The following is a 27,917-nucleotide window of genomic DNA, read 5'->3' on the forward strand; positions in this document are numbered from 1 at the left end:
ATATTTGGCTCATTGGATGAGAGAGAAATGTGTTCACAAAGATTGGGTATTCCGAATTTGCAGCCTCATTGGCATATCCTTACATGGTTAACTCATTATTTACACACAGGTGTCTTAATCAAATGAAGCAATAATTCGAACAGAACTCAACAAATAAAGAGTGGGAATCAACTTGTGATACTGTAAAAGTAGAAATTTTCGCGAGGTTTTATAAAATCGCGAAAATAAAAACTCGCAAAAATAACCTTTTGCATTAGGTTTCTATTGTATCAATATCAAAACCGCGAAATTTAATTCTTGCGCTATTGACAAAATCGTCAAAATCTCGGAAATATCTTCTCGCGAAAATATTGACTTTTACAGTATTACAAATTGGATATAATAGAATGCATTTGTAAAGGGCATCTGTACATGATCTGTACTGATGTAGCCTGATTATGATCATGATATTCTTTGTGTAATGACTGGACTGCCCAGCTTAGGGTTAAATCCGAGATACTAGGATCTGTGGGAAATGCTGTAGAGATTTTGATTTCTCCTAGTATTGAAATGTACAAGGATCACTCTTCAGCAATAGTTCAAATTGAGTAAGAACTTATAGTATTATTGTATTGATTTAATAACATCTGAATCATGATTTTGTTGATTGTGTGATTCTTACTCAATCTGAACACCCACTAAAGAGTGATCCTTGTACACTCCCAATGATAATTGGTGACTATGGAGCAAAGCTACTAGTAGATGTAATATTAGGTTACGGCATTCAACTATGGTGCAAGAGGTTGGGGGTTTGAACCCTGGCGGTGGTTTAGTGCGCTTTAATGGAAAAATTGAGTTAGCTGAAAATTCCCCTGAACAAGGAACTTACTGCTAATTGTCTCATTGTAACCAGTACAAAACTCGGGGAGCTGATCCTGGCTGTGAAGGTCAATTGTGGAATGTCTAGGGTGTACGCTTCTTAGCTGCAAAGTCCCTGAGTTGTTAAACTTCTCAGTTTTTTATGGAAGATAGAGTGCGATGAGGCTTGTATATCAACATCTAGGTGTTGTGGTTTTTTAGGTTGTTGGTTCAAATCTATACACCAAGGTAAGGTACCTTGTCTCAGTACAGTTGGATCATCCTACAGTGGTTCATTTAAGCATAGACAATGGAAAAAGTTCCGCCGTTAGGTGCATATGTCTATGGTTATATAGATGGTTACGGTAAAATCATTGTGTAGAGGTACAGCAAACCCCCACAGCAAATATTACATGGGAGCTGGAGATGTGGCCCCAAACAATATTGATAGAGAGCTGGGCACTCCAGGATGCAGCGCCTTAGGTGTTACCATTCTGTACCCTTTATCCAATATTTGCATTGCATGCCTCAATAAAAAGCTGTCCTTAATTTGTATTCATTCATTGATTTATAACCTACAACCTAGGTATTCTATAAAACAGTATATTTTTTGCAGCATCAAATATTTGCACATGTATCCATCTCGCAGTTTTAAATTCCATGCTTGCAAAATGTACCGCAAGTAAAGTTTTATATACTTTTGTAATCTGCTCCAATTGTAATGATATCCTTTGTACGATTTTTGTAGCGAATTTGTACGACTCACAGCATCGATGTGAAGACAGTTTGCATGTTTTCGAGTAGGTAACAACCAATACCATCCTCCACGTGCCTACCTCACATATGTAACTCCCTGTAGCTCCCTGGCATATTCCCTTCATAGTACTCGTACACCAGCAGTCATATATCATTACACAACTTGACCCATTTTGCTTACAATTCCTAAAATACAATCAGGTTGGGAGTTTCTTTCACTATCAAAAGCATTCATTTTCTGTGTGTTGGAATATGGATCCCACAAGAGTCTGGAAAAAGGAATTTAAACAAATTGCAGAAGTCCAAAACATCATGGAAAAGTCAAATTGTTTCCAAAAGAGAAAGCGAGAATGCAATTTATTGCTTTAAAAAAGGTGAAATAAGTAAAAGAAAAAAGTCCTTATAGTTATAAATCTTTTGATGTTTTCCATGTGTAATTGTGAAAAAAATAATAGGATTAGGTTTCAGATTTACTTGTAGCGGGAAACAGTCTAAATATTAATTTCTGTACTTTTTAAGATATAGATTCAAACTAATTTTATTTAAATTCAATCTTGCTAAATTGCACTAAGTGTTACAAATACATTTTGTTCACCTAAATGGTCTTTCCCCCTAATAATTCTTATAATTCTTTAGATGTTCTTAGTGTAATTGGAGAAAGAAATTCAACGGAAATCAGTTGGGAAATCAATCCCTCCTGAGTCACTTTGTCTGCAAGTCATAAAGTAGTCATTATAAATAAACCGTAATTTCTACCACTTTCCTCTTGATTTGAAAATATGTGCTTTTGCTTAAGGAGCAAGTAAACAAATCTGTTCTTTTGATCGTTGGAATTGAAGAAGGGTGAATCCAATATTATATAGAGTAATAATAAATAAAAGGAGCCGTATGATTCCAAAACTAGGCCATATGGCTTGGTTTTCTAATGTAATCTGGTGTTTAGCGTATGTATATACACACGTATACGATATCAAACATTACGGTGTTTTGTAGATGATGTTGCGTATGTGTAGTGTTGATTTCGGTGTTGATCATGAGATCATGCCGAGCTCTTTCCTGTTGAATTTGGTGACATGTTCGGATGTGAGAAATATGATCCTAAACGATGTGTATTGTGATGGATTTCAATTTGAAGCTTATTAGCTTTTAGTACAGTCACATGTGAATAGCTGCTGCATGTCAATGTTGTGTATGCTATTGGCTCCTCCAAATAGCCAAATTTCCTTTTAAAAACAATAATTTCCCTGGAATGAGCATTCTGGATTCCAGTTTTTATCCAGGCTTGCTGAGTGTGGTATGATTGTCTTTCAAAATAACAAGGATCTTGTAACATGGGAGTTTATAAAGGTATGATCTCTCCATAAGATCGGCATATTCATATGCTTTGATACACATTGTGTTTTTTGCTTTGCTATCTTCTGAAGATAATTAATACCTTCAGCAGAAGCTGTTAAGAAACTCTGGTATATTTTTAAGTTTGATAAATTTTTTTTTTGCTATCTACTGAAGATAGCAATTATGGTGGGTTTATATGATACATTGATCAGCCATTTATTATAGCTCCAAAGCATACTGAATCATCATCCCTTTTATATATCAGTCACATTTTGCATTTTTGTTTGTTGGCTCATATTCTATAGTACTAAGAGCCAAAAGCAGGCAGCCTGTAATTGCCACTCTTAAAGCCAATGCCATTTTTTTTTTTCAATCTCTGGATATATTGTTAAAATGGTCCACTTTTGGGGACACCTTGTACTCAAACTGGTGACTTATTTTGAAAGTGCCATTGTAAGCATGGATATACATGATTTAATGAAACCTTTCATGGGAGCATTTTAGTTATTCATATCACAGTGATTTGCCTTTTACAATCTGGAAACACAGACAAGTATGTAACATTAGAAGATCATCTAAGTATCAGATGGAATTAAGTTAATTAGCAGAGATTTCATTGCATGTTTAATGCTTTGCTATAAAAGGGTATATCATTTACCTTGCATTGTTTATATCATGCTTCGCTCGCTTTATATGATTTTGCTGCTTTGTTGATCTCTGCAGTACATACAAACAGGTATATCTTGATGAGATCTGATCACAATTGCATATGTTCTTTTTCTCCAGTATGGACGATTTTGTATACAAAGTTTGATAAAATGAATGTATTATGATGTAACAGGTGCATCAAGTTTTTAGAGGAACATTATATATATACCAAAATAGTAACGGTATTTCATACCTTGAATACTAATACTAATTATGTTACTTGTATCTTCCACAAGTCACTCAAATTTCACAGCAATGTAAACAGTATATCTTTAAAGATATTCCATAGAGCCCCAACAGCAGTGTTTGTTTAATTACTAAATTGCAGATCTTGATGCTTTTTCACTGAAATACTACATAATTATACAGGTCCTACTAATTTACTTTAGGACTTGTGGATTACAAGTCTGACAGGTCCTTAAGTTCTAAGGGCTCATATTGAAATTCCCTTACACAGGAAGGTGTGCGCCATCCTGCAGCTTTCCTGTGCTAGCCTTCTTTGTTAAAATCCTGGGCAGGGTGTATCACTGATGCATATAATCCATCCGTTTTATGACCGAGCTTTCCTGAGGCGCGCTTAACGAGGGGAATCCTGCCTTCTTTCTGTGTGAAAACGTGGTAGGGTATTTCAATATGAGCCCTAATGCATTGTATTAACTTTTAGCCAGTTCAGTTCTGCATTGATTATTGGTAAGAACAACGTAATCTATGTGGTATTTTTGAAACTGTTTGATTGGCTGTAACCAAAAAGTAAAGTAAATTATAATGATCGATCAGTGCACTTTTTGCCAAAAGGCAAATCTGTTTTAAGCATGCCTGGAGCATTTCTTAATCTGATATGAAGAAATTGGGTTTCTCCAATTAAAATTTATATACCCACTATGGAAGACATGACCATAATCTTATACACAGAGGGATTTCAAATAGGGTTACCAGAATAGGTGACTTTATTTGAAATTTATATCCCTGTGTAGGAGATTAAGGGTTCCAAAATGAGCGTTTATTGCATTTCGAGAGCAGTATTTTTTTTGTGGGACATGAGAGCACCTCAGACCTATCGAATTGCATTCTGAATCTGAAGCATGTCTTTCTGATATCAAATAATTTTCATTTTTGAAAATCACAATATAATACAAATTTTATGACAAATTATAAAATTTGATATTTTTCAAATTTTTGATATATAACAGTCCTCGAAGTAAATTATATAAATCTAATGATATATTCTTAAAGTGTATGTAGCAGGGAGAAAAGCCGACGATCAATTGAAAATTTTGACCTTTCATATTGAAGATATGGATTTTTTTCCCAAAAGACCTAATTTTTGTTGGTGTTTTGGAAAAAAAATCCATATCTTTAATCTAAAGGTCAAAATTTTCAATAGATAGTCGTCTTTTCAACCCACTTACATACACTTTAAGTATAAATCATCAGATTTATAAAGTTTACTTCAAGTACTGTTAAATATAAAAAATATCAATTTTAATGATTTGCCATAAAATGTGTATTAAATTGCGAATTTCAAAAAATCAAAATTATTTGATATCAGAATGACATTCTTCGTATTCAGAATGCAATTCGATATGTCTGATGTGCTCTCATGTCCCAAAATAAATACTGTCCAAACGTTCATACCCCAGCCCTTAAGGTCATAGGGGTGTATGGATTTCAACTAGAATAGGCCATTGCCCTTAGAAGCCATGGCTAAAGGAGGTGAGATGTAGATAAATAATAAATTGGATACAGCCATTTATCTTGGTGACGAGAAAGGGCCTTGCACTAAATATATCACATAAAATGTTAGCACATTTATCAACATTTCACACTGCATGTTATCATTTTATTCCCAATAGTTGGATGATGTACATGACAGATTGGCAAAATCAGATCATAACCGCTCCCAGTTGGTTGGTAAACTGTCTACATACCAAGATGCTTTAGAAGAAGAAGGATTGCCGTTGAATAGACATGCTAGAAGAGAAAGAAAACTTATTGGTAGGTTTGATTTATTTTGAAAATAAAAAGTATATCATAGTGATGTATTCTGCTTTTGACTGGACTAATATATTTTGGCATCGGGACTCATTGAAATAATAAACTTAATTTTGGTATTTCTTTTTCTGTATTTTGACTTGAGTAAAACATTCTTCATGCGATGTTACAATAATTTTTTATACTTAAAAAATGCTATTTTCAGGAGATAATGAAATTGTGAGTACTCGTATTTGAACCTATTTAATAGCGTGTTAAAAATCCCAATACTTTATTTACCAGCACCAGTGGTAATTTGTAACTTTTTAGACAAGATTTCAAAAAAAGGCAAATTTTACATTTTCCCCCCAAAGAGTCTATAACACAACACAAGGTGGTACGTTAATAAGTTACAAAATCACGAAATTGGAGCCAGTGTCAGTTCCTGCTACTAGGGGGTTTATCTACACCCTCTATGCAAGTTTCATAGTGAAATAATGTGTTAGCACATTAAGACTGCTTGGACATAACTACCACCTTGCATTCAGACTACCTGGACAAAAACCTTTGCTATTTATCTTGAAATGCTCTGACTTAACTCCCTTTTGGAACTGGCATCGTTAATTACTGATGCACTGACACTATGAGAGGTGGACATTTTTGGCACAGTGTATGTTAATTCCAAATTTAAATTATATCGAATCATTTGATCTTCCCATTAGCATCAATATAAACTTCTTGAGATGTAAATTTTGACAAGATTTAAATGAAAATTTTGTACTCTTTCTTCCTTTAACGACAAATCCTCTTCATGTTTTCATTGAGCAGAAACCCAGGAGAAGCAGGACAGTCACCGGCAGAAGCTTGAAATGGAAATAGACAGCCTCAGGACACAACTCGGCCAAGCCAACGGTCTAAGAGAATTAGACCAGACTCGCAAAGAACTACAGCGCAGCGAGAAGCAGCGCTATCAATTATCTGAGCACCTTGAGGTAAAAGCCACCGTACCCGAGCAGGGTTATTTCTTTGTTCAAGTTTCGTTTTACATGTAAATTTGTTAAGTCCAGTTAGGATTCTGTCGAGTTGCTCAGCCAATGGTTTGTGAGAAAGTACATAAGGTCAAAATGTTTAACAAGCAACATGATCAAACTTGATACAAATCGACTTGGCCCCTGTGGGCAAGTGATTTAAATTATTGGTGTACTATTTCAAAAAGCTGCGGTTTCATCCATTCTCGGAATGCGGAAGGCAATTTTGATACCTCAGGATTATCAAATTGACAATTAATTTGCTAGCATTATGTTTATTGACTGGGGGCATGGCAGTTCCTCTTTTCAGCTGATTTCCTCTTTTTTTGTTTATTCTTTTCAGCTTTTTACTCTGATTTTACGCTGTTTTTCAGCTTTTTTAGTAATGGTCCTCTTTTTTTGGTCTGTGTTTCTCACATCCTAATTGACTCTGACTTCATAAGGTAATAAGAAAACATTTTGAAATAGACACAAATCTGCCTACTCTTCTACTTGATGTTGTATATTAAGAAAGCCTTTCAGGGATGCAAGTTTGCCTGATTTCATTCATTTTGCTTGGGTCTTCCTGGGATTACACATTTTCAGGCAATGTTGAAGCAGTTTCAGGCATTTTCTGTCAGTACTGCATTCAACTATAGTCCGAAGTTTACTGTTTTCTAAAATCCATTTTCTGTGTTGTAATATGTGTTGTGAAATTTGTAAATTTGTGTTTCATGAATAAAGCTTAAAATGTATCAATGATATTAATGTCACAATAAAGTGTTCAATATCGCGATCAATATGCTCTGATTGGAATATTCTCACGATAATAGGCTGACTGTTACGATGTTTGGAGGGATATAGGGGGGTCATGCCTTTGTAATATACCTTTATTTCCATATTATTTTAATAATATGGAAATAAAGGTATATTACAAAGGCATGTATATTACAAAGACTAAAGCCGCAGCTTTTTGAAATAGTGCACCAATAATTTAAAAACAGTATTGTTTATAATAAAATTGACACACACATCTCATGATTGTTTTTAACATTTGTTTCTCTTATCTTTTAACAATTTTTGTCACATCATACAAAAATGTCATTTTCTGTGTCGTACCTCCGATTCCGTGATTGTTTTCCATTTTTCGTAAAACGGAAAACTTCGGACTCTACTTTCAACCCTGGCCTTTTATATAAGCTCTTATTCCTGTTACAAATTCAGGTGTTTTTATCCCAAACCAATCAAATTGTTAAATGATGTGTCCGCAGTAATCAACTCTCACATTGTAAGGTGAAGGCGTTCTGAATTAGCTACAAACATGCGTAGCCTTAAGTTAGCGATTAGGTTTCTTATTAGGTAAGTCAAGAGTTTGGCATTAAAACAAATGTTAATTATCTGTGTCGGTGTATATATTTCTTGCCTGTTCCTGCGTGTTAATACAAAAGCCTTATTAATAATTACTGGTGTTTTAATGTGGTAGATACCTTGAAGTGTCTGTGATCTAGTTTCCTAGGGGCATCTTTACTGACTGTGCTTGTGTAGCATGGTGTTAGGGATTTTAAGGTGACACTGTTGGACTCAATATTTGTTATTTTTACTCAAGTATTTTGAAATTAAAAAGAACAGGTTGGTGCAATGGTCAACAGGAACCATGATGTCAAAATATGGGGATGGATGAGCTGCACATAAAGTTGCACATAATAAAAATACTGTATTTATTTTATTGTCATTGACTCATGATAAAACACTGATATTATATGTGGCTATAAGTATACACAGTTAATCACCTGTGTACTTTATTTTTTCCTTCAAAATTTGCAAGGATGGCAAGTCCACTTAAGGGGGTACTACACCCCTGGCCAATTTTATGCCTATTTTTGTATTTTTCTCAAAATTTATAGCACATTGGTTACAAGTAAGATATGTATATTATAGGGGCAAGGACTGCAACTACTGTACTGAACATTCAGCAACTCAAAGCAAGTAGTTATTGATTTATTGATCAACTATTGGTTTTCCCTCATTTTTGACTGTAACCCCACAACTGTTGTCTGTGCTGAAATAAAATTTATAGTGCAGTAGTTGTAGTCCTTGCCCTATAATATACATATCTTACTTGTCCCCAATGCGCTATAATTTTAAGAAAAATGCAAAAATAGGCATAAATTTTAGCAGGGGTGTAGTACCCCCTTAAAAGCAGTGAGAGAAATGGTTTTAGTGTTGTTTGGAACATTGCTGTGCAATCTTTGTGTCACCAGCTCCATGTTCCAATTGTGTATGTTTTTTGTGTATTTGTTTGGTTTATATTGTCTTTTGTTTTTGTCATTTGTAGGTGTGGGTATGTGTATTTCTAAAGTGATAGTCCTGATAATTTAGACAAGATATTTAATGTTCTACTAAGTTGATTGAATTATAAAAAATACATGCTTCCAAGGTAAGGCAAAACAGGATATGAATTACATCTCAATCCAATATTGATCCAATATATGAAATCAAGCATTTGGTGAATTTTGACCTACCAAATTTGAACCTCTTTCAAAATATGAAATTTGAGTCAATATTTTCTAGTTTTATGAGGATGTGTCACCTATTTTGTGATGTAACTTGCGTGAGGCTTGCACAGTGATATATATTTTGACGTCATTTGAGATAGGCTCTTGGTTACAAAGACAGGTAAATGACTGCTAGTAACATTATATGGAAGCGGAAAGTTTGCCTCGGAAATTGTTTGACATAAATTTTATCATATCTATAAGGTAACAATAGCAAGTACAAGATGAATTTCATTCAAATGTGTCCCTCTTTGGCCCCACACATAGGGGGCTTATGTTATCGCCCAGATGGTTGTCTGTCTTTATCTCTTTGTTTGGCTGTCCAGGCGGAAGCAAAACTATTAATCCACTATGCAACCGAACAACTTGATATGGTAATAGCATATGGTGGCCTTGTGTGCTGTATAGTTTTGTGTCACATTATTTGCATATTTATGAATATTAATGAGCTTATTTGCATATTTTGCCTCAACTTTCACTAATTCACTCTGCAGCTTATATTCAATAACAGATCCACTTCTAACTTGGTCTGGTGACAGGGTATGGTGGCCTCATGTGCTGTATAGTTTTGTGTCAGGATTTTGGATATTTATGAATATGAAGACCGTATTTGCATAGTTTTTACTTAAAATGCCATTACTCCACTATGAAGCTTATATGCAATTACCAATGAACTTCTAACTTGGTCTTGGTAGGGTGATTGAGTATGATCACCTCTTCTGTTGTATAGCTTGTGTCAATCTATTTGCACATTAATATATTAATGACTTCAATCACATATTCTTTGTATTTACAAACCTTTGTTGTGGGTCAGTGCATACATTTTACTGGTCTCTATTTTTCCCAGTATATTATTTATAGGCTCATACCAGTCGGAAATGATGCACAAATCATGCAAATATTAAAGTATGTGTATCCTCTCCATGTCACTATTCTCTGATACCCACTGTATTTGACTTCCGCTGTCCTATATTTGTCCTATATTTTCATTCAAAATGTTCCTATTATTCCTATATATTTTGGCAAGAGCTGGCTTGAAGCCCTGTGATAAGTGATATTACACTGACTGACCCACACCCAACATCACCTTAAAATCCGTTAATAGGCATGCAATACGGATAGCTGTCTCCCGCAGCATGTCTCTACTTATATCAATTGTGGATTCTAGCTGGCTAGTGTTTTTGTAAAGCTAAACAATGCCATGAAATTTGATGCAACTTTGTGTGGGCTCATGTCCTATTAATTAGATTTTCCTTATCTTTAAGACCGAAAAAAGAAAGTGTCCTGAAAGGGCTTAGGTAGTGTGTTGTAAAATAAAAAGCATGAGCTATGCAGCTTGTGACTGGACAACTTATAGACCTATTGCTCACAATTGAGTTTTCATGGCCTTGATTTAACTGACCATGTTTTTTGAAGATTTTGATTAGATTTTTTTTTTGCTTTAGAAATATAACATCATTTCAGTATTGATTTAATGTGTTTTTGTTTCACTCTCTCTCTCCCTCTCTTTTTAATTTTATATCTCCTTCTTTTTTCTCACAAAAAGGTCAAGTACATATGCAGCTTGGTGCACAAAAGGGTTAACCATAAAGGTTAAACAAAGGCAGTTAACTCTTTTGTGCTCTAGGCAGTGCATGCTAGATTGTGAGTCGACTTCCATTTTCCTTCTCTCCACTCGCCCTTCCACCATCTCACTCTCTCTCTTTCTCTATCTCTCTTTGTCTGTCTTTCTCGCTATGAAAGACAGACAACCTTTCATGTAAATGTTGTTCTATGTCGTTTTATATCAAGCATAATATAAGGCCAAAAAATAATTACTAAGTATAAATTTTGCAGTATGCTCATTCCTCCTTTTTTGTACTCACAGAAATTGAATCAAGAGTTAGAAGACAAAGAAAGACATCAAACCAAATTTATCCGCAACTCCAAGAGAGCAGTGATCAATTACGGAGACAGAGCAAGAGCGCCAGCAAGCTCTGTCGCAACTAGAGGATATTCAGGAGAGGTTACGGGATACGAGCAAGGTGACCAATGGTCAGGAAGACAGGCTGAAGGACTGTGAGAAAAGATTGGAGGAAAGTGAAAGGAAGAGAGCTCAGATAAAGAGTAAAGCACAGGACACTGTCAAACAGTTAGTACAAGTTCACTTTTGTTTTGATCGTTGTATGTAAGAAAAGTACTGCATGCAATGTTACAAATAAAATGCTTTAAAATCTGGTATCAAATTATATAAGACCATCTCCCTCCTTTTGAAAGATAATGACAATGATAGGGCTTTTACCTACACTACAGGATTTCTGTTGTGGCCGCCTGCACAGGTACACTGTCGCCAAGGTACCTGACTGGAACACACAGAGTACCTACACAGTACCAATGCTGCTACTGCTCAGGACCCACCAGCAGTGGTATTGCACTGGTACTACACTGGTACAACCCTGGTACTCCCCAGGTACCCCCCTGTTACTGTACAATACCAGCCAAGTACCTTAGCAAAGGTGTACCTGTGCAGGCAGCCCCAATAGGAATCTTGTAGTGTAGGCAATATGACAAAATTATTGCCAACAAAGATATTTAGTCTTCACAGTTTTTATATATAATCATTCACATTATTTAATAAATTGATCACCTGTTTTTTTTTATTTACAATTTACTTTGCGAGACTTATGTGCAAGCTGAAAATATTTGTTTGGATAAAACTATCCATTTTGTATTGTTGTAGTCGTGGTAGTAAAATCAGAATTTCTTATGATCAAAAGTCAATGATAAGTAGCTGGCACGCTTGACAATTTGATGATTATTTTTGGTATGAAAAGAAATTCTCCCCTTCCTTCCCACACACACTCTGCTTTGTTCACTAATGTTGCAAGATAAAAGGATTCAATTTGCTAAAGCAATTCCATCAACATGTCATTATCTTAGAAAATGAGTGATTCTTTACATCTAGTATTCAACAGTGTGCAAACATTTTGTCTTTGATTGCACATTGATGTGTATGTACAGCTGTCTGATTACACAATGAAGATTCAACAGTATCAACATTTAATTCTAAACTTTCACGCTTGCTTTCCAACTTTGTAACAAAGAGGATTGGGCTCTTGTTACAAAGTAAAATACATACTCTCCCTGTGGAAGATTTTACACAGGGGGAAATGGAATGAACACATTAACAGCTCCATTTGAAACTCACCCTCCCTCAGTGGAAGATTCAACCTGAATCAGGTGCATGTGCTCATTCCATTTGAAATTCATACTCCTCCTGTGGTAGATATTTCCAAAATCTTCCACAGGGGTAGTGTGGATTTTAAATGGAATAGCCCATTTATGTGCCCAAATCACAGTGCCAGATCGGTTGCATTAACGTCACAGGATTACGTTGTAATGTCGGAGGAAATTCTTATGAAAATACCAATCATGTCAAAAAGGGTGTATTCTGCAAGTTATTTCTTAATGTTGTACAGCCTGTTACCCCTGTTACGAAACTGCAATATTGGTAATGCTATTGTCAGGCTATGTCTAGTTCCTTTGCTTACCATGCATCGCCTTTCCTGCAAGTATAATACTATGTTAACATAACTTGAGGTGTTTGATATTATTTTGCTGTTCAGACTGTAACAATAAAATTTATACAATTGCAATTTTGCTTTTTAGAAAAACATAAAAGAGATCATGGCAACAATGTTATATGCAGTTGGAATCAATAACATCTTGTCTGGCTAACAGAAAAACTTTACTTGGTTTCTTTACTAGTTCGGGCTCAAACGCCATGCTCAATTAAAGGGGGGTAACCCTATCGGTTTAGGATATGGATTCTCTTCAAACTTACATACAACGTCAAATATTGTCCGCTTTATCAATCTATGTGAGAAAACGGTAACAATTTCAGCATAAATGTGAATAATTAGCATATTAGCAAGCCAATACACTGGTACGCGTGAATTGCATTCTGGTCAGGCATCCCGAAACAACAGCCGAGCGCATGTCCCGGTGAACAGGAAGCGTTCGCCTTGGCACTGAAAACCGGCTGGCCCCTGTACACTTTTATACCCTCTATTCATACTGATTAATCTCAAAAAACATTACATATCACTGCGCTCATTATCATTCTTGACAAGATAGCCCATGCTGTATTTACTTCGCTTAATTATTTCTTTATTTTTAGCTATATGATGCACATTTTCACATATTTATGATTTTTCTTTTTAACTAATTTTTTAATGGGGGAGGTGCTCTCATAATTTTTTCATATTCCTCGTATCATGCTTGACAATATAGGTCATGTTTCCTTATTTATTTCCCCTCTTATGTATTTCTTTATTTTTGTTTTTGTTTTATATCATTATAGCGCCATCTATAGTTTGACATTAGGGGCCTATTTGATGTATTTTTTGGACAATTGGTACTGGGGTGAAGTCTTCCGAATCTATTCCGATTTCATTATATGACTTCCCAAAACTCCCGTGTCATGTAAAATGCGAACAACTGGTAACCTGTAAAAACCGCTGTGTTTCATGATTTCTCCGGAAATACGTCGACTTGGAGCGTCAAATTTCAGGATAGTAATGAGAAAAATAGTATCTATTATGTGATACCAAAACCTCATCAACAATGAAAAAAATTGGGGGGATGATGCTGTCGATCGGGTTACGGACCTTTAACTAAATCATCCAGAAAACGAGTTGGGCCACTTTTTGCCATGTTCGCACGTATCAAGTTTGTACCATGTAAAATGAACTTTCATTCTTATTGTCAAAGATTTCAGGACAAAAGCAAAGGTTTTTTATGTTTTTATTTCACTTAACTGACATTAGTAAATAAGTAATTTGATATTTATTTCATATTTATAAATTAAAATACCACTTCAAATGCCCCATTTTTTAACATTACCCATCTTAAGATGAGCACCGATGAGATGGCTCATGATTCAACTCAATTCAGTCACTTTTGTGACACAGACACAAAAGTGGCCCAAGCTGTTTTAGGACTACTTGTAGACTTCCGATTTAATTGAAACAAAGCTTATGTAGGAATTTAAGAAATTACCTTGATGATCAATAAGTGACATGTTTGCCTCATTCAATTGTCTAAATTGTATTTGTTACAATATGTATGTTCAAAATATGTCATTCCCTACCCCTCTCAAACACACAAGGGTAGTTTGAGAAACCTGCATGCATGTATGTGACATTGGATTTGCCACATATCAACTTTTGGGGCCTACATTCTTGAATGACAATGTTCTGGCATTGAAGCAGCCAAAAAAATGCCACATAGGGCATGATTTTTTTTTAGGAAAAGAAATATGTTGCCAGTGGCTTTTGGCCACATGTTTCTATGACAAATCTCAGTTATTGTTCTTGTTTTGGTTTTTTTGTTGTTTTTTGTATTATTATTTAATATGATTACTTAGCCGCCAAAATAATAAAATATGTTTTCAATTATGTATTTTCTGCCAAAATGAATTAATTGCAAAAGAAGGTAGGGAAAGAGGTGTCACTTTGATTGGATATGAAGCTACTTTAGCTCTTTCTCCCATGCAAAAAGCCACACATTGTCTAAGTTGGTTAAGAAGTTGATTAATGTGGAATATGAAGCATTTTCAGGAAATTATGAAATGCTCTGAGCATGTTTTAAACAGATTGAGAGAGTAGGACAAAGTACACTTATCAATATGTATTGTGGCTGAAGCAAATTCATTCAAACAAAAGCCATATTGAACAATGTACTTTGTCCTACTCTATTAATCTGTTTAAAACATGCTCAGAGCATTTCAGAATTTCAAGAAAATGCCTTACATTGTTTGTATGTTTTTGTTTTTCTGAAAAGAAAACAATAAAAAAAAATGTCACAATTTTTCTCTCCTACAGGTGGAAACTGAAATGTAAGAAATTAGAACGTGAAATGGAAGCAACAAAACATGGTACGGGGCAACTCTTAACTCGAAACGAGCAACTTGTCAAAGAAAATGATGCCCTCAAGGAGCAAAGTACAACAATGTCGCATACAGCACAGAACACGCTGCAGAAGGAGGTCAACGATATACTGGTATGTTGTTGCAATCAATACATTTAGCTTACAGGTGCCATAAGGGCCAGTGTGATGATAAATTGGTGTTGATTCTCATGAAAGAAAAGAGGGTGATACTAATCAACATGTTGCACAAACATTGATAGGAATGTGAAAGAATTGTTGCTAGGGGTTTGTGTGGGGGTGGTGTGTGTGGGTGTAGGGGTGCAGGAAGTGCCTGTGGATTTGTACATGCGTGGGAGAGTGCTGTCAAGTGAAGGTACTCACTGTACTCACGCTAGCAAGTGCAGTCTCAAGTCCAACTGTTGACTGCCCTGAATTTCTTTTCACACTCAATGTACTAGAAACATCCTAAAATTGTGCACCAATTAAAAAAGTTCTTTTCTGTAATCAAACGGCTAGCTTTTACAAATTCCTCATTGCAGTAGGCTATTGAGTTGAAATCCACGCTACCCCTGTGGAAGATTTTGCACAGGGGGAGTATGTTTTTCAAATGTAATTGGTCAGAGTTAATCATTTTGAAACCCATGCTCCTCCTCTATTATGGCTTTATCTATTTATCACACCTGTAGTGAGTATTGCAAATGGAAGTTACCCAATTGTCTATTCTATTTAAAACTTATACTCCCTATGTGGAAGACTTTAGTTCAATCTTCCACAGGGGTAGTGTGGATATTAAATGGAATGACCCAATGCATGGTGTGGTGTGTGGGTGTTTAATGGGAAACTTAAACTACCAGCTTCCAGTTTAAGGTTTGGTCATATGCAGGTATTCGGGATCTTGGTGCTCTACTTGGTTAAATTCTTAATTAAAGTAATTGCTACTTCGGTAAAAATTGAGGAATGAGGAATATCGTAACTGATCAATGGCAATAATTTCAGTTTCTAGTTTTAATTATTTTGTTTTGTTTTTGATATTTTGTTTTGTTTTTGATATTTTGTTTTGTCTCTGTTTGATCATGTAGGAAAAGCGAGCTTATCAAGATGAGCAAGTCCGTGTTCAGGACATTGAGATCAACAAGCTCAAATCAGTCAAGACAGACTTGGAACAGGAACTCAGGGACACCAGGAATTTTATGGACAAGGTAGGGCAACAGAATAGCCTTTTGCACCTTCAGGGTTTTGATTTTGGATAGGATTTGTACAAGCATGGATTAGGGTTAGAGTTTTAGATAGTTAACTGGTGATTTATTTGTTGAATTTTTATGAGTTTACAATGTAAAAGTTTCTATGTCTGGCTGAAAATTCTCTCTGAAACCAGGATGTATTCTGCACACATCTGTGTAGTGAAACACATTAACTATATTAACTATAGAAATAAAACCCTTGTAATAGTCAGTTCAGAATAGTGTAATGCATACCCATATGATTGGGCTATTATAGTTGAAATCTATATACATCCTATGGAAGACATGACTTTAACCTCCCACACAGGGGGTGTAGATTTCAAATGGAGGCACCCATTCAGGGAACCCCATTTGAAATTCACACTCCCTGTGTGGAAGATTAAGGTCATGTCTTCCATAGGGGGTGTATGGATTTCAACTGGAATAGTCCAATGTAAAGTTGTTTAATGCCTTAATGGAAATTCTCACTGAAACCAGAATCCATTGTGCACACATCTGTGTAGTGGAACACATTAACTATATTTTCTCTTGCCACTGTCAGTCCAGAATAGGCTAATATATACTCATTGATAAGAGGAATGTGCCTGTCTGTAAGTCCTCAATTGGATAGGTTTGGGGCACCAATTGTATAATTGTAGACTGTACAGTGGCATATTGGTACAGACTGTGATTCACAATGAAACCGGAGGTTCCGGGTTCGAGCAAGGAGGAATCTGGCCCAAAGGCCAAGGAAAGAGGTTCTACTTCTTCTGACATGAACTTCAGGAAAGCAAACCCTATTATAATCAAGTGTATAATGCGTGAGTTGTTCTCTGACCATGTCAATTAATTGTCACCATGTAGGCTAACACATGAAGTGGTGATGAATATGATTTCAATACCTTGGAATAATGCACTATAGTAGTGAAGGCAAGTAATGCCATGCAGTATCATTGCCAGCTTGCAACATTCATTTCAATAACATTCAGATTACCAGAATGTACTGCTAGCTTGCTGCTTTTGTGTGAAAAAAAGTTCATCCTATATTTATTCCATTGATGTCATTTGCTGTCAAACATGCAATTGGCCATTCCAGTTGAATTCTATACTTTGCCTGTGGAAGACATGATCTTAGCACAGGGGTGTAGACTTAAATTGAGTCACCCATTCTTATGATATCTGCAATAGAAAATATGATTGAAAATGGTTTTGTAAATATGATGAAAAGACCAGTGTTATGAGTAATCGAAACACAACAAATATCTTGTAGTAGCTCAGCATGAGAAATATGTAATCCATTTGAAACATATCTGCCCAACAAATTTATTCATATTATATATATATCACCTCATGTTAATCTGGACAGATTTGATGTCTACTTTTGGGGCTTACACATCCCTCCCTTTATCTCTGCTCATGCTTGCTGTACATACATGTGCATATGTGATGTGATCAAGCGAAATGAGTCGTTTGTCACTAGTATTGATTTTTTGATATAGCCAATAGTAGTATTCAACTTGAGCAACACTTTTAAGTGACCATAACTTTAGAATTGTAAGTTGAATTGTGATGGAGTTTTTTTTTTATTGAAGTGAAGCTCTGAAAATGGCAAATATAATAAACTTGACAACTTTGCTCGACAAACGAATCATTTAGCTTGATCAAATCAAATATTTCATTTTTTTGGATGAAGGTTAACAAATACATGCTGCTCTTCAGAATTCTTGATCAAAATTGTTAAAATTTCACACATACAAAAGATAGGGGAGACAAGAGGCTTGTTTTCTTTGGGAAATTGACATCTTGCATCATGTAACCTCATCCTTGATTTGTTCAACATACACTGAGTATTGATGCCCTCATACTCATAGCTATCAACGTCAATCATTCACCAAATTTGGGATGCAGGATGTTCAGATTTGCAATGCTTTACATTACACTATCATGCCAATCATTATTGAATAATGCCAGTGAAAGTCAATTCATTCTGTCCCATTTCCTGTCTGCAATGATTTTTCACGCTAACCAATATTTTCATTATTCTTGAAGGAAAATGGACCATACTTATCAATTGTTTAATTAAATGTAACCATTCTCTTCAGATTCTTTTTGACATGTGCCTCTCATTTTCACCCAAACTCCCTGTTCAAAATATGACCCTAAAAACATAATTAGACCTCTGCACCTTGTGGGGTTCAAATAGCTATTGCCATTAGCCTGGTCTTGTTTTGAGTTCACAGAACTTATCCAATCATTATTTTCAGAATTTAGCATGTGCCAGAGGCATTAACTGCCCGCCCGAAATGATGGGTGGACGGGTGGCTGGCTGACACCCTGCCTGTCTTCCTAATCAATTTAACAGTTGCATATCAGTGGGGACATAAAACAGGGTTAATAATGGCAATTACTCCTGAACCAGAAAGTGTTTGCAACAAAAATTCTTAAAAGTTGCCAATGATGTGGTATGCTACTGTAAACCACCTCCCTGTGTCTAGGTTTTATTCATGAATCTTATTAATCTAGGTTGTAGTACTGACATTCCACCATTGATATATGCAATTACTCAATTACTGAAATTAAGGAAAATAATGAATAATAAAATAGTCACCTCTTCCCAGATCAAAAAGGATGAAATGGGAACCAAGGAATAAAGTTTCATTAGCCTAATGAGCAAGGTGATCCGATGTTAAAGGAGAGGTAAAACTACACATAGAAAGACGCACAGTGTAGCCTAATGTCCTGATATGTGATGGGTCTGTTATTTGAAGCCATAATGTAATATGAAATGGGTTCAATCCTGATTTTTTGGATAATTTGTAACATTTACACCTGTCCCAACTTCACACCTAATATCAATCAAATTTGATGTTTTTGTCAGGTGAAAAAAGCAATTTTGACATAATGTCATAATTTGCATATTACATCATAGGGTTTCTTTCATGTTACATTGTTATTTCGGTATAAAAGTGAACAAAAACCTTTCTTGATAGTTTATATTACTGATATTATTTCAGCATTTCGAGTAAAGAATAACAAAGTTCAAATTGGATGGAAATTGTACATTATGGCTTTAACTAGGTACCTTAGCCAAGAATATTCATGGATTGTCATAAATTTGTAATATGAATTAAAAACTATTGACTTTTCCCCAAAAAAGTTGCTTATTTTTCTTGAATTGCATCACACATGTGACCCAGCACCACTTACATGAGATTCATGGAATGCCTTTGGTACCAAGTGTTTTTTCAATTGTGTTCACTCCATTCGCTGGTGCCATGTGGCCAATACCCAACAACATCATTCATTATATAGAACACAGTATTGATATTTCCAGGTACTCAGTAGTCAACATCAAAACATAAAAGAACCAAATGTTAGTTGCGGGACTTCCTGCGTGATCCCGTTTAGGGTAAACTTATTTCCTATCTACATTCGTTCACTTTTTTTATGTAATCCTTGTCTGTAAATGCCTTGCGGTTATTCCAGAAAATTATATAAGCATAGAGACCTTGGGGTTGGTGAACTTTATAGAAATGTTATCAATGTGGCACATTATATGTGCACACATTGCACATAAATGGTATATATAAGTCATGTTCACTGCAATTTTAGCAGCTGTTTTGTAGTATTCATATTGCACTAGCTTACCTACTTCTGGCACTGAGCAGTCAATTTCCCAAAATACATCCATTTGGAGAATGTTACTCTGTATGCAATGTGCATAGGAAATTAGGAATACACCATGTGGCTCACTTTTTAGCAGTGTAAACAGCTTGCAAGTATCCTGTCATTTAGTTCAGTTTACCTAACAGGAATGGCATGATCTGAACATGCTATTAGATAGAACTTTGACCTGCAAATTACCAAAAATTAATCTTTCTTAAAATCAATTAAATCTTTCTTAATGGTATCAATGTGCTCATTATATGTGCACACATTGCACATAAATGGTATAAGTCAATCACACATGTGACCTAGCACCACTACATGTGATTCCTGGCATGCCTTTATACCAAGTGTTTCTCAGTTGTGTTCATTCCATATAAAAGCCCCATCCATGTGGCCAATACCTAACAACATCATTCATTATATAGAACACAGTATTGATATTTCCAGGTACTCAGTAGTCAACATCAAAACATAAAAGAACCAGATGTTAGTTGCGGGACTTCCTGCGTGGTCCCGTTTAGGGGAAACTTATTTCCCTTCTACGTTCATTCGCTTTTTTATGTAATCCTTGTCTGTAAATGCCTTGCGGTTATTCCAGAAAATTATATAAGCATAGAGACCTCGGGGTTGGTGAACTTTATAGAAATGTTATCAATGTGGCACATTATATGTGCACACATTGCACATAAATGGTATATATAAGTCATGTTCACTGCAATTTTAGCAGCTGTTTTGTAGTATTCATTGAACACCATGGGGTACATCAAACGTCAAAAACCACTAAATACTAAGCATGTTTATAGCATTTGAGAACACAGTAGAAAGCGTTATCGAGACAAATATTTGAAACTATTCATACAATGTTGATTCGATTGAATGTGAATAGGAGCAAATGGTTAGGCTTTTATAGATCATTAGGTTATAGCACTGTATGTAGCACAGCATGTTGTATGCTGTATAACATACTTTGAACTTCTGGCACACACATATGTTTAAATGTAAAAATAACTATGTTTGTTTCATCTGCAGAATGTTATCATGGTTATGTGTATGTGATTTTTGCCAGGAACAAAATTAGCAGGGTTTAAATGCAATCTGACTGGAGTAGGTTATTGTTTTGAATAAAGCAGTTTGACAGCAGTGCTTTGAACTGGAAGTAGTTTGAAAATCATTAAAAAATATGTTCCAGCTGACCAGCAGGGAGCAAAGAATCTGTTCAACAACTTGACAAATTGTAATGTCATTGTTTCCTTAATTGTCGCCACCAAGTAAAGGTTGGAAGGGGGAATATATAATGAGCTGTAATGTATGTTTGGCTGTATGTGTATGTCTGTGCACAAAATGTTAACCTTTGCAAAAAAATGTTAACCCTTGGCTTCTTTTGTTGATTTCTCCCACATGGTTTAATGGATTTCATTGGGACTTGGACACGCTGACCCTTGGTACATTGACATGTGCGAGGTCAAAGGTCATATAGGGTCATATTGCACTAGCTTACCTACTTCTGGCACTGAGCAGTCAATTTCCCAAAATACATCCATTTGGAGAATGTTACTCTGTATGCAATGTGCATAGGAAATTAGGAATACACCATGTGGCTCACTTTTTAGCAGTGTAAACTGCTTGCAAGTATCCTGTCATTTAGTTTAGTTTACCTAACAGGAATGGCATGATCTGAACATGCTATTAGATAGAACTTTGACCTGCAAATTACCAAAAATTAATCTTTCTTAAAATCAATTAAATCTTTCTTAATGGTATCAATGTGCTCATTATATGTGCACACATTGCACATAAATGGGATAAGTCAATCACACATGTGACCTAGCACCACTACATGTGATTCCTGGCATGCCTTTATACCAAGTGTTTCTCAGTTGTGTTCATTCCATATAAAAGCCCCATCCATGTGGCCAATACCTAACAACATCATTCATTATATAGAACACAGTATTGATATTTCCAGGTACTCGGTAGTCAACATCAAAACATAAAAGAACCAGATGTTAGTTGCGGGACTTCCTGCGTGGTCCCGTTTAGGGGAAACTTATTTCCCATCTACATTCGTTCACTTTTTTTCTGTAATGCTTTTCTGTAAATGCCTTGCGGTTATTCCAGAAAATTATATAAGCATAGATACCTCGGGGTTGGTGAACTTTATAGAAATGTTATCAATGTGGCGCATTATATGTGCACACATTGCACATAATGGTATATATAAGTCATGTTCACTGCAATTTTAGCAGCTGTTTTGTAGTATTCATTGAACACCATGGGGTACATCAAACGTCAAAAACCACTAAATACTAAGCGTGTTTATAGCATTTGAGAACACAGTAGAAAGCGTTATCGAGACAAATATTTGAAACTATTCATACAATGTTGATTCGATTGAATGTGAATGGGAGCAAATGGTTAGGCTTTTATAGATCATTAGGTTATAGCACTGTATGTAGCACAGCATGTTGTATAATAATAATAATAATAAGACATTTATTAAAAGCGCACTATTACACACAAAGCGGCCTCTAGGCGCTGAATACATAATACACATAATAATGAAAATAATACAGCATTTATAAAAAATTACAATACTTATCAATATACAAAATATGAATTTACCTTAAAATTAAACAATAAAAACTATTCATAAAAAAGCAGGCCAGCTGCACATACACAACATCAATGGCATAAAACATAGCAAAAACACAACCATCTCCATCCAAGGATGGAGACGCCTGTGTAAGAAGCATGCGAGACCCACCGATGTAGCACAAGTGCCAATCCGTGGGCATCACATGCCCCTCAACATAATTAAATATAATGACACTTACAATAGAATTATTACACTCAAAGAAAACACTACTCTCATGAAATAAATAGCATGGCAAATAAATAAGCAATAACACGACCACCTCCATCCAAGGATGGAGACGCCTGTGTAAGAAGCATGCGAGACCCACCGATGTAGCACAAGTGCCAATCCGTGGGCCTCACATGCCCCTCAACATAATTAAATATAATGACACTAACAATAAAATTATTACACTCAAAGAAAACACTATTCTCATGAAATAAATAGCATGGCAAGAAAATAAGCGAAAACACCACCACCTCCATCCAAAGGATGGACACGCTTGAGTAAGAAGCATGAGAGACCCACCGATGTAGCAAAAGTGCCAATCCGTGGGCCTCACATGCCCCTCAACATAATTAAATATAATGACACTAACAATACAATTATTACACTCAAAGAAAACACTACTCTCATGAAAAAAATAGCATGGCACATAAAAAAGCAATAACACGACCACCTCCATCCAAAGGATGGAGACGCTTGTGTAAGAAGCATGCGAGACTCACCGATGTAGCACAAGTGCCAATCCGTGGGCCTCACATGCCCCTCAACATAATTAAATATAATGACACTTACAATAAAATTATTACACTCAAAGAAAACACTACTCTCATGAAATAAATAGCATGGCAAATAAATAAGCGAAAACACGACCACCTCCATCCAAAGGATGGAGACGCCTGTATAACATACTTTGAACTTCTGGCACACTGATGTTTAAATGTAAAAATAACTATGTTTGTTTCATCTGCAGAATGTTATCATGGTTATGTGTATGTGATTTGTGCCAGGAACAAAATTAGCAGTGTTTAAATGCAATCTGAGCGGAGTAGGTTATTGTTTTGAATAAAGCAGTTTGACAGCAGTGCTATGAACTGGAAGTAGTTTGAAAATCATTTAAAATATATGTTCCAGCTGACCAGCAGTGGAGCAAAGAATCTGTTCAACAAATTGTAATGTCATTGTTTCCTTTAATTGTCCCCACCAAACAAAGGTTGGAAGGGGGACTATCAAATGAGCTGTAATGTATGTTTGGCTGTATATGTATGTCTGTGCACAAAATGTTAACCTTTTGCAAAAAAATGTTAACCCTTGGCTTCTTTTGTTGATTTCTCCCACATGGTTTAATGGATTTCATTGGGACTTGGACACGCTGACCCTTGGGTACATTAACATGTGTGAGGTCAAAGGTCATCTAGGGTCATATTGCACTAGCTTACCTACTTCTGGCACTGAGCAGTCAATTTCCCAAAATGCATCCATTTGGAGAATGTTACTCTGTATGCAACGTGCATAGGAATACACCATGTGGCTCAATTTTTAGCAGTGTAAAACGCTTGCAAGTATCCTGTCATTTAGCCCAGGAATGGCATGATCTGAACATGCTATTAGATAGAACTTTGACCAGCAAATTACCAAAAATTAAATCTTTCTTAAAATTCTATTAAGATAATGATTTTTCACCTCAAGAACCAAATCAAAACTTTTTAAAAATCCTCTTGCGATAGTGATTTGTCATCTCGAGAACCACCGAATAAGAGTTAGACTTATTTCCACAATGGATATCTGTTTGGATTCCATTAAGGGACAAAATCGAAACTCGACCGGCGGTCAACTGCCAAACCGGACGAAACCACGGTTGACCGCCGGTTGAGTTTTGATTTCATCCTTAAGTGGTAATTGATATTCTCATTCTCATTATATACGAGGGGGTATCCAAAAGTTTTTGACATCACCCAGAAGTGATAGAGCTATATTGATGAAATTTTGTCAGTGTAATCACTGGTCCTTATGTACATTATGGTCCAAAAATGGTCTCATAAGTATGTTTACTTTCTTTACAGGTGGCGCTAGATGGGCAGTAGGCGCATAACCGTATCATGATAAGATCCTCCACTTTCTTGAGTTTCTTCACTGTGGCCGCACCATCCATAAGGGATGGACGTCCACTTCTTGGCTCATCTGTGAGGGACATGTGGCCAGTTTGGAAATCCCTTTTTCAAAAAGCAACAGTGCCATATGATGGGCAATCATCATCACCGTAGATAGCTTTCACTTCATAGATTTTCTGAGCATTGTAGGCCTAACCCCGGGCCTAACCCTTCAAATGCAGAACCTTAATCACGCTACGTTCCTCAATTTTCACCATCTTGCAGGATATGCACCTACTGCCCATCTAGCGCCACCTGTAAAGAAAGTAAACATACTTATGAGACCATTTTTGGACCATAATGTACATAAGGTCCAGTGATTACACTGACAAAATTACATCAATATAGCTCTTTCACTTCTGGGTGATGTCAAAAACTTCTGGATACCCCCTCGTACTTGTAAAATATCAAAATACAGTAAAAATAGTGAATTACATACCTTTCTCTCTTCTCTGTAGTGTTATACATATGATTTAGCTATATATATAATATAATCATAGCAATGTCTGTGTATAGCAAAAGGAAGCCTGTTTAAGACCTATGGTATCAGAAATGTAAATTATGAAGGACCCCTGTTAGATCCCCAGTAACCCGTGAATAATCCATGAATGTACCCAACACATAGAATACAGATTGGATTTGACCTTTTTGGTAAATCCCATAAGCCTTTGCGAGTACACCTGAGATGTCGTCATTTGACATCATGCTGACTTGGACAGTAACGATGTTCGATAAACTATGTGCGCATCGGCATGACATCAAATGATGAGTTCTCAGGTGTACTCGCAAAGGCTTATGGGATTTACCGAAAAGGTTAATTGCTGTGATTTTGAGAAGCTTTTGAATGGATATCAATTGAGTAAAAATCCATGAAAAGAATGCTGAACTCCCTGAACGTAGCATTGACCCATAATTGTTCAATAACAAACTGGAAATTGCTTCCTTTTCTAAACACATTTTGTGAGACAAAACTATAAAAAGCGTGTCATATTGAGAGTGTACGTGTAGGGCTCATTTTATTAGAGCTGGTTAAAAATCTTCTCATTGTCTCTGATTTGATTAGGCCTATCAAACCTTAAATCAGGGATGTTTTGCCCTGGTTATTAGTACTAGTTAGATCTTTTGGAAGCAAGTTATGTTGTCATCTAAATTATGGAGTCACACCATCACAAATGAAAATCGTTGCATATAGCATTAATTTAATAGAATTGTGTAAGATAGTGTCAATTTTCATGGTTTGCATAAATAACTATCTATTCAACAATAAAAAAGGCATGGGAATATTGACTTCTTTGTTTTACGCAATTTGTCTTTATTAACATACCAAAGCATTGTGTTGCTTTTCAAGGAAAAACAGATAATTCCAGTTTGAATATTGCCTCTTTTCCAGCTTCTTTTAGTTCATCAAATCAACTTTTCAATAATGCCTTTCTCACTTAGGAAACTGCTTGCTTTTAAATAAATTGATTTATCTTGATTTCTTCTTTCCCACAAATTTGCCAATTCTTGGAAGCCTCAGGTGTTTTACAGTGACCGGAAGTGTTCAACCCAATCACAGTGGAATAGCTAGAATTGACATTGACCAATTACAGATCTTAACCCTCCATTTGCTGAATTTGAATCCATGTAGAGGTGATATTTCAAAAAAGCAAAATAATTCCTTAAAAATTCCAGGAGGGGTGTCATACAGGGATGTGCTGTATATGGATATCATTTTTGGACCTCTGGTATAAAAATAGCCCCCTTTTCTAGTTTAGGTATAGTTTTGGTATAAAATGGGTCTTTTGTGTCAATTTTTTTTGACAAAGTACCCATATTAATTGACTTACTGAAACCAAAATTAAATGGGTCCGCTTTCAGATTCTTGGAAGAAACCTAAATCAAACTTGAGTCCCTGGTAAAATTCAAGCTTAGAAATCTTGGGTATTTTTTTTTCAATCGCTTTTTTAGAAGAAACCTTAAATTTGGACAGTATCAAGGACATTTTATATTTGTTATTCACTCATTTTATTTATTAAATGTATATTTGATTAAAAACAGGCAATATTTCTATTTAATTAAATTCAGACCAAGAATGCACAATTTTTTTACCGTAAAATGATCAAGCATTTGTCAATACTAGCCTTTTCAAAATGGAGGAAAAATGAAGGAAGAGCCCATGTGGGATCGACCTACCGACCCTCCAAATTTTTGTCTTGGAAGGGCAACCAAACAATTTTTTTTTTCCTTATAAAATTGTCCTACTCTTAATTGAAATATACGGAACATTATAATATTTATATGAGAACAAACGTACCTAGTATTAGGTCAGTGGCTATGCAGTATGTAGGTATAGTCTTTGTCACTGGTAAAAGACTTGAATATTAGCTGATTTTGGTGAAGTGAAACTCGAAGCCATATGCCCGTGGTTAATTGATCAATTTGGGCTGCTAGTTGTCACACAATTGCACTCTTCGTGCAAGTAAATGGGTTTCTTCTAACAATTATGGGTATGCTAGTGCTAACAAATAAAGTTAAGTAAAATGCAAGACTGTAAAGAAAGGTTGCCCTACTTTCACTTCTCTACACTAACATGTCAAATTATAGAAACCTTTTGATTTATTTACTTTATTTGCCTCCCTACAGAGAATCAGAAGCCCATTTACTATTCTCCTTTTTCTTTGTGATTTTGCGATTTATAGGCATAGTTATTTTTGTGGTAAAGTGCATTGGTTGTATGTGTGAAAGTGTGATCTATCTTACAAATATAATGTCATTTGGATTTATCTATGGATATATTTCTTGGCATTATTATCATCATTCCCATTGTCTTTGTAAATTTGTATTTCAATATTACAAGATTCACTTTGCAAGTAGAACTTGAACGGGGGCTGAAAGTAGAGGTAGTGAATGTGTTGTTTTGTTTTTTATATGAGTCTATTTATTATTCTTCTATTTTCTTTTTCTTTATATTTAACATGCTATATGTTGAATGCCTCATGTCCCTGTATACAAAAACGTTCCTTAGACGCAAAGCTTTGATTTTTGTTCTCTTGGAAGAAAAAACAATGTGATAGAAAGGAAATTTGAATGTGGAAAATCAATTCTTCTCTTGTTGTGAAAGTTAACCATCTGCCTGAGTAGTTGTTAGCTGTGCAGTATTTCAACAGGGGAGGGGGACT

At 35.6% G+C, this 27,917-nt stretch overlaps 2 protein-coding genes across 3 annotated transcripts in view; both read left to right on the plus strand.

Moving 5' to 3' along the window:
- Positions 1 to 15,160, plus strand: part of LOC140153081 (centrosomal protein of 128 kDa-like) — a 56,153-nt gene extending 40,993 nt beyond the window's left edge. For both annotated transcript variants that reach the window (XM_072175698.1, XM_072175699.1), the window contains 4 exons: positions 5,490 to 5,631; positions 6,436 to 6,599; positions 11,037 to 11,300; positions 15,034 to 15,160. In XM_072175698.1, the coding sequence (XP_072031799.1) occupies positions 5,490 to 5,631; positions 6,436 to 6,599; positions 11,037 to 11,231 (501 nt within the window). In that variant the 3' untranslated portion in view covers positions 11,232 to 11,300; positions 15,034 to 15,160. The remainder of the gene's footprint in view (positions 1 to 5,489; positions 5,632 to 6,435; positions 6,600 to 11,036; positions 11,301 to 15,033) is intronic.
- The window catches only part of LOC140152171 (uncharacterized), a 257,889-nt gene continuing 245,039 nt past the window's right edge, over positions 15,068 to 27,917 (plus strand). The window contains exons 1-2 of the mRNA XM_072174471.1: positions 15,068 to 15,211; positions 16,159 to 16,278. Coding sequence (XP_072030572.1) covers positions 15,068 to 15,211; positions 16,159 to 16,278 — 264 coding nt within the window. The remainder of the gene's footprint in view (positions 15,212 to 16,158; positions 16,279 to 27,917) is intronic.

This window comes from Amphiura filiformis, chromosome 5, assembly GCF_039555335.1.
Source record: "Amphiura filiformis chromosome 5, Afil_fr2py, whole genome shotgun sequence".
In the NCBI taxonomy this organism is placed as follows: Eukaryota; Metazoa; Echinodermata; class Ophiuroidea; order Amphilepidida; family Amphiuridae; genus Amphiura; species Amphiura filiformis.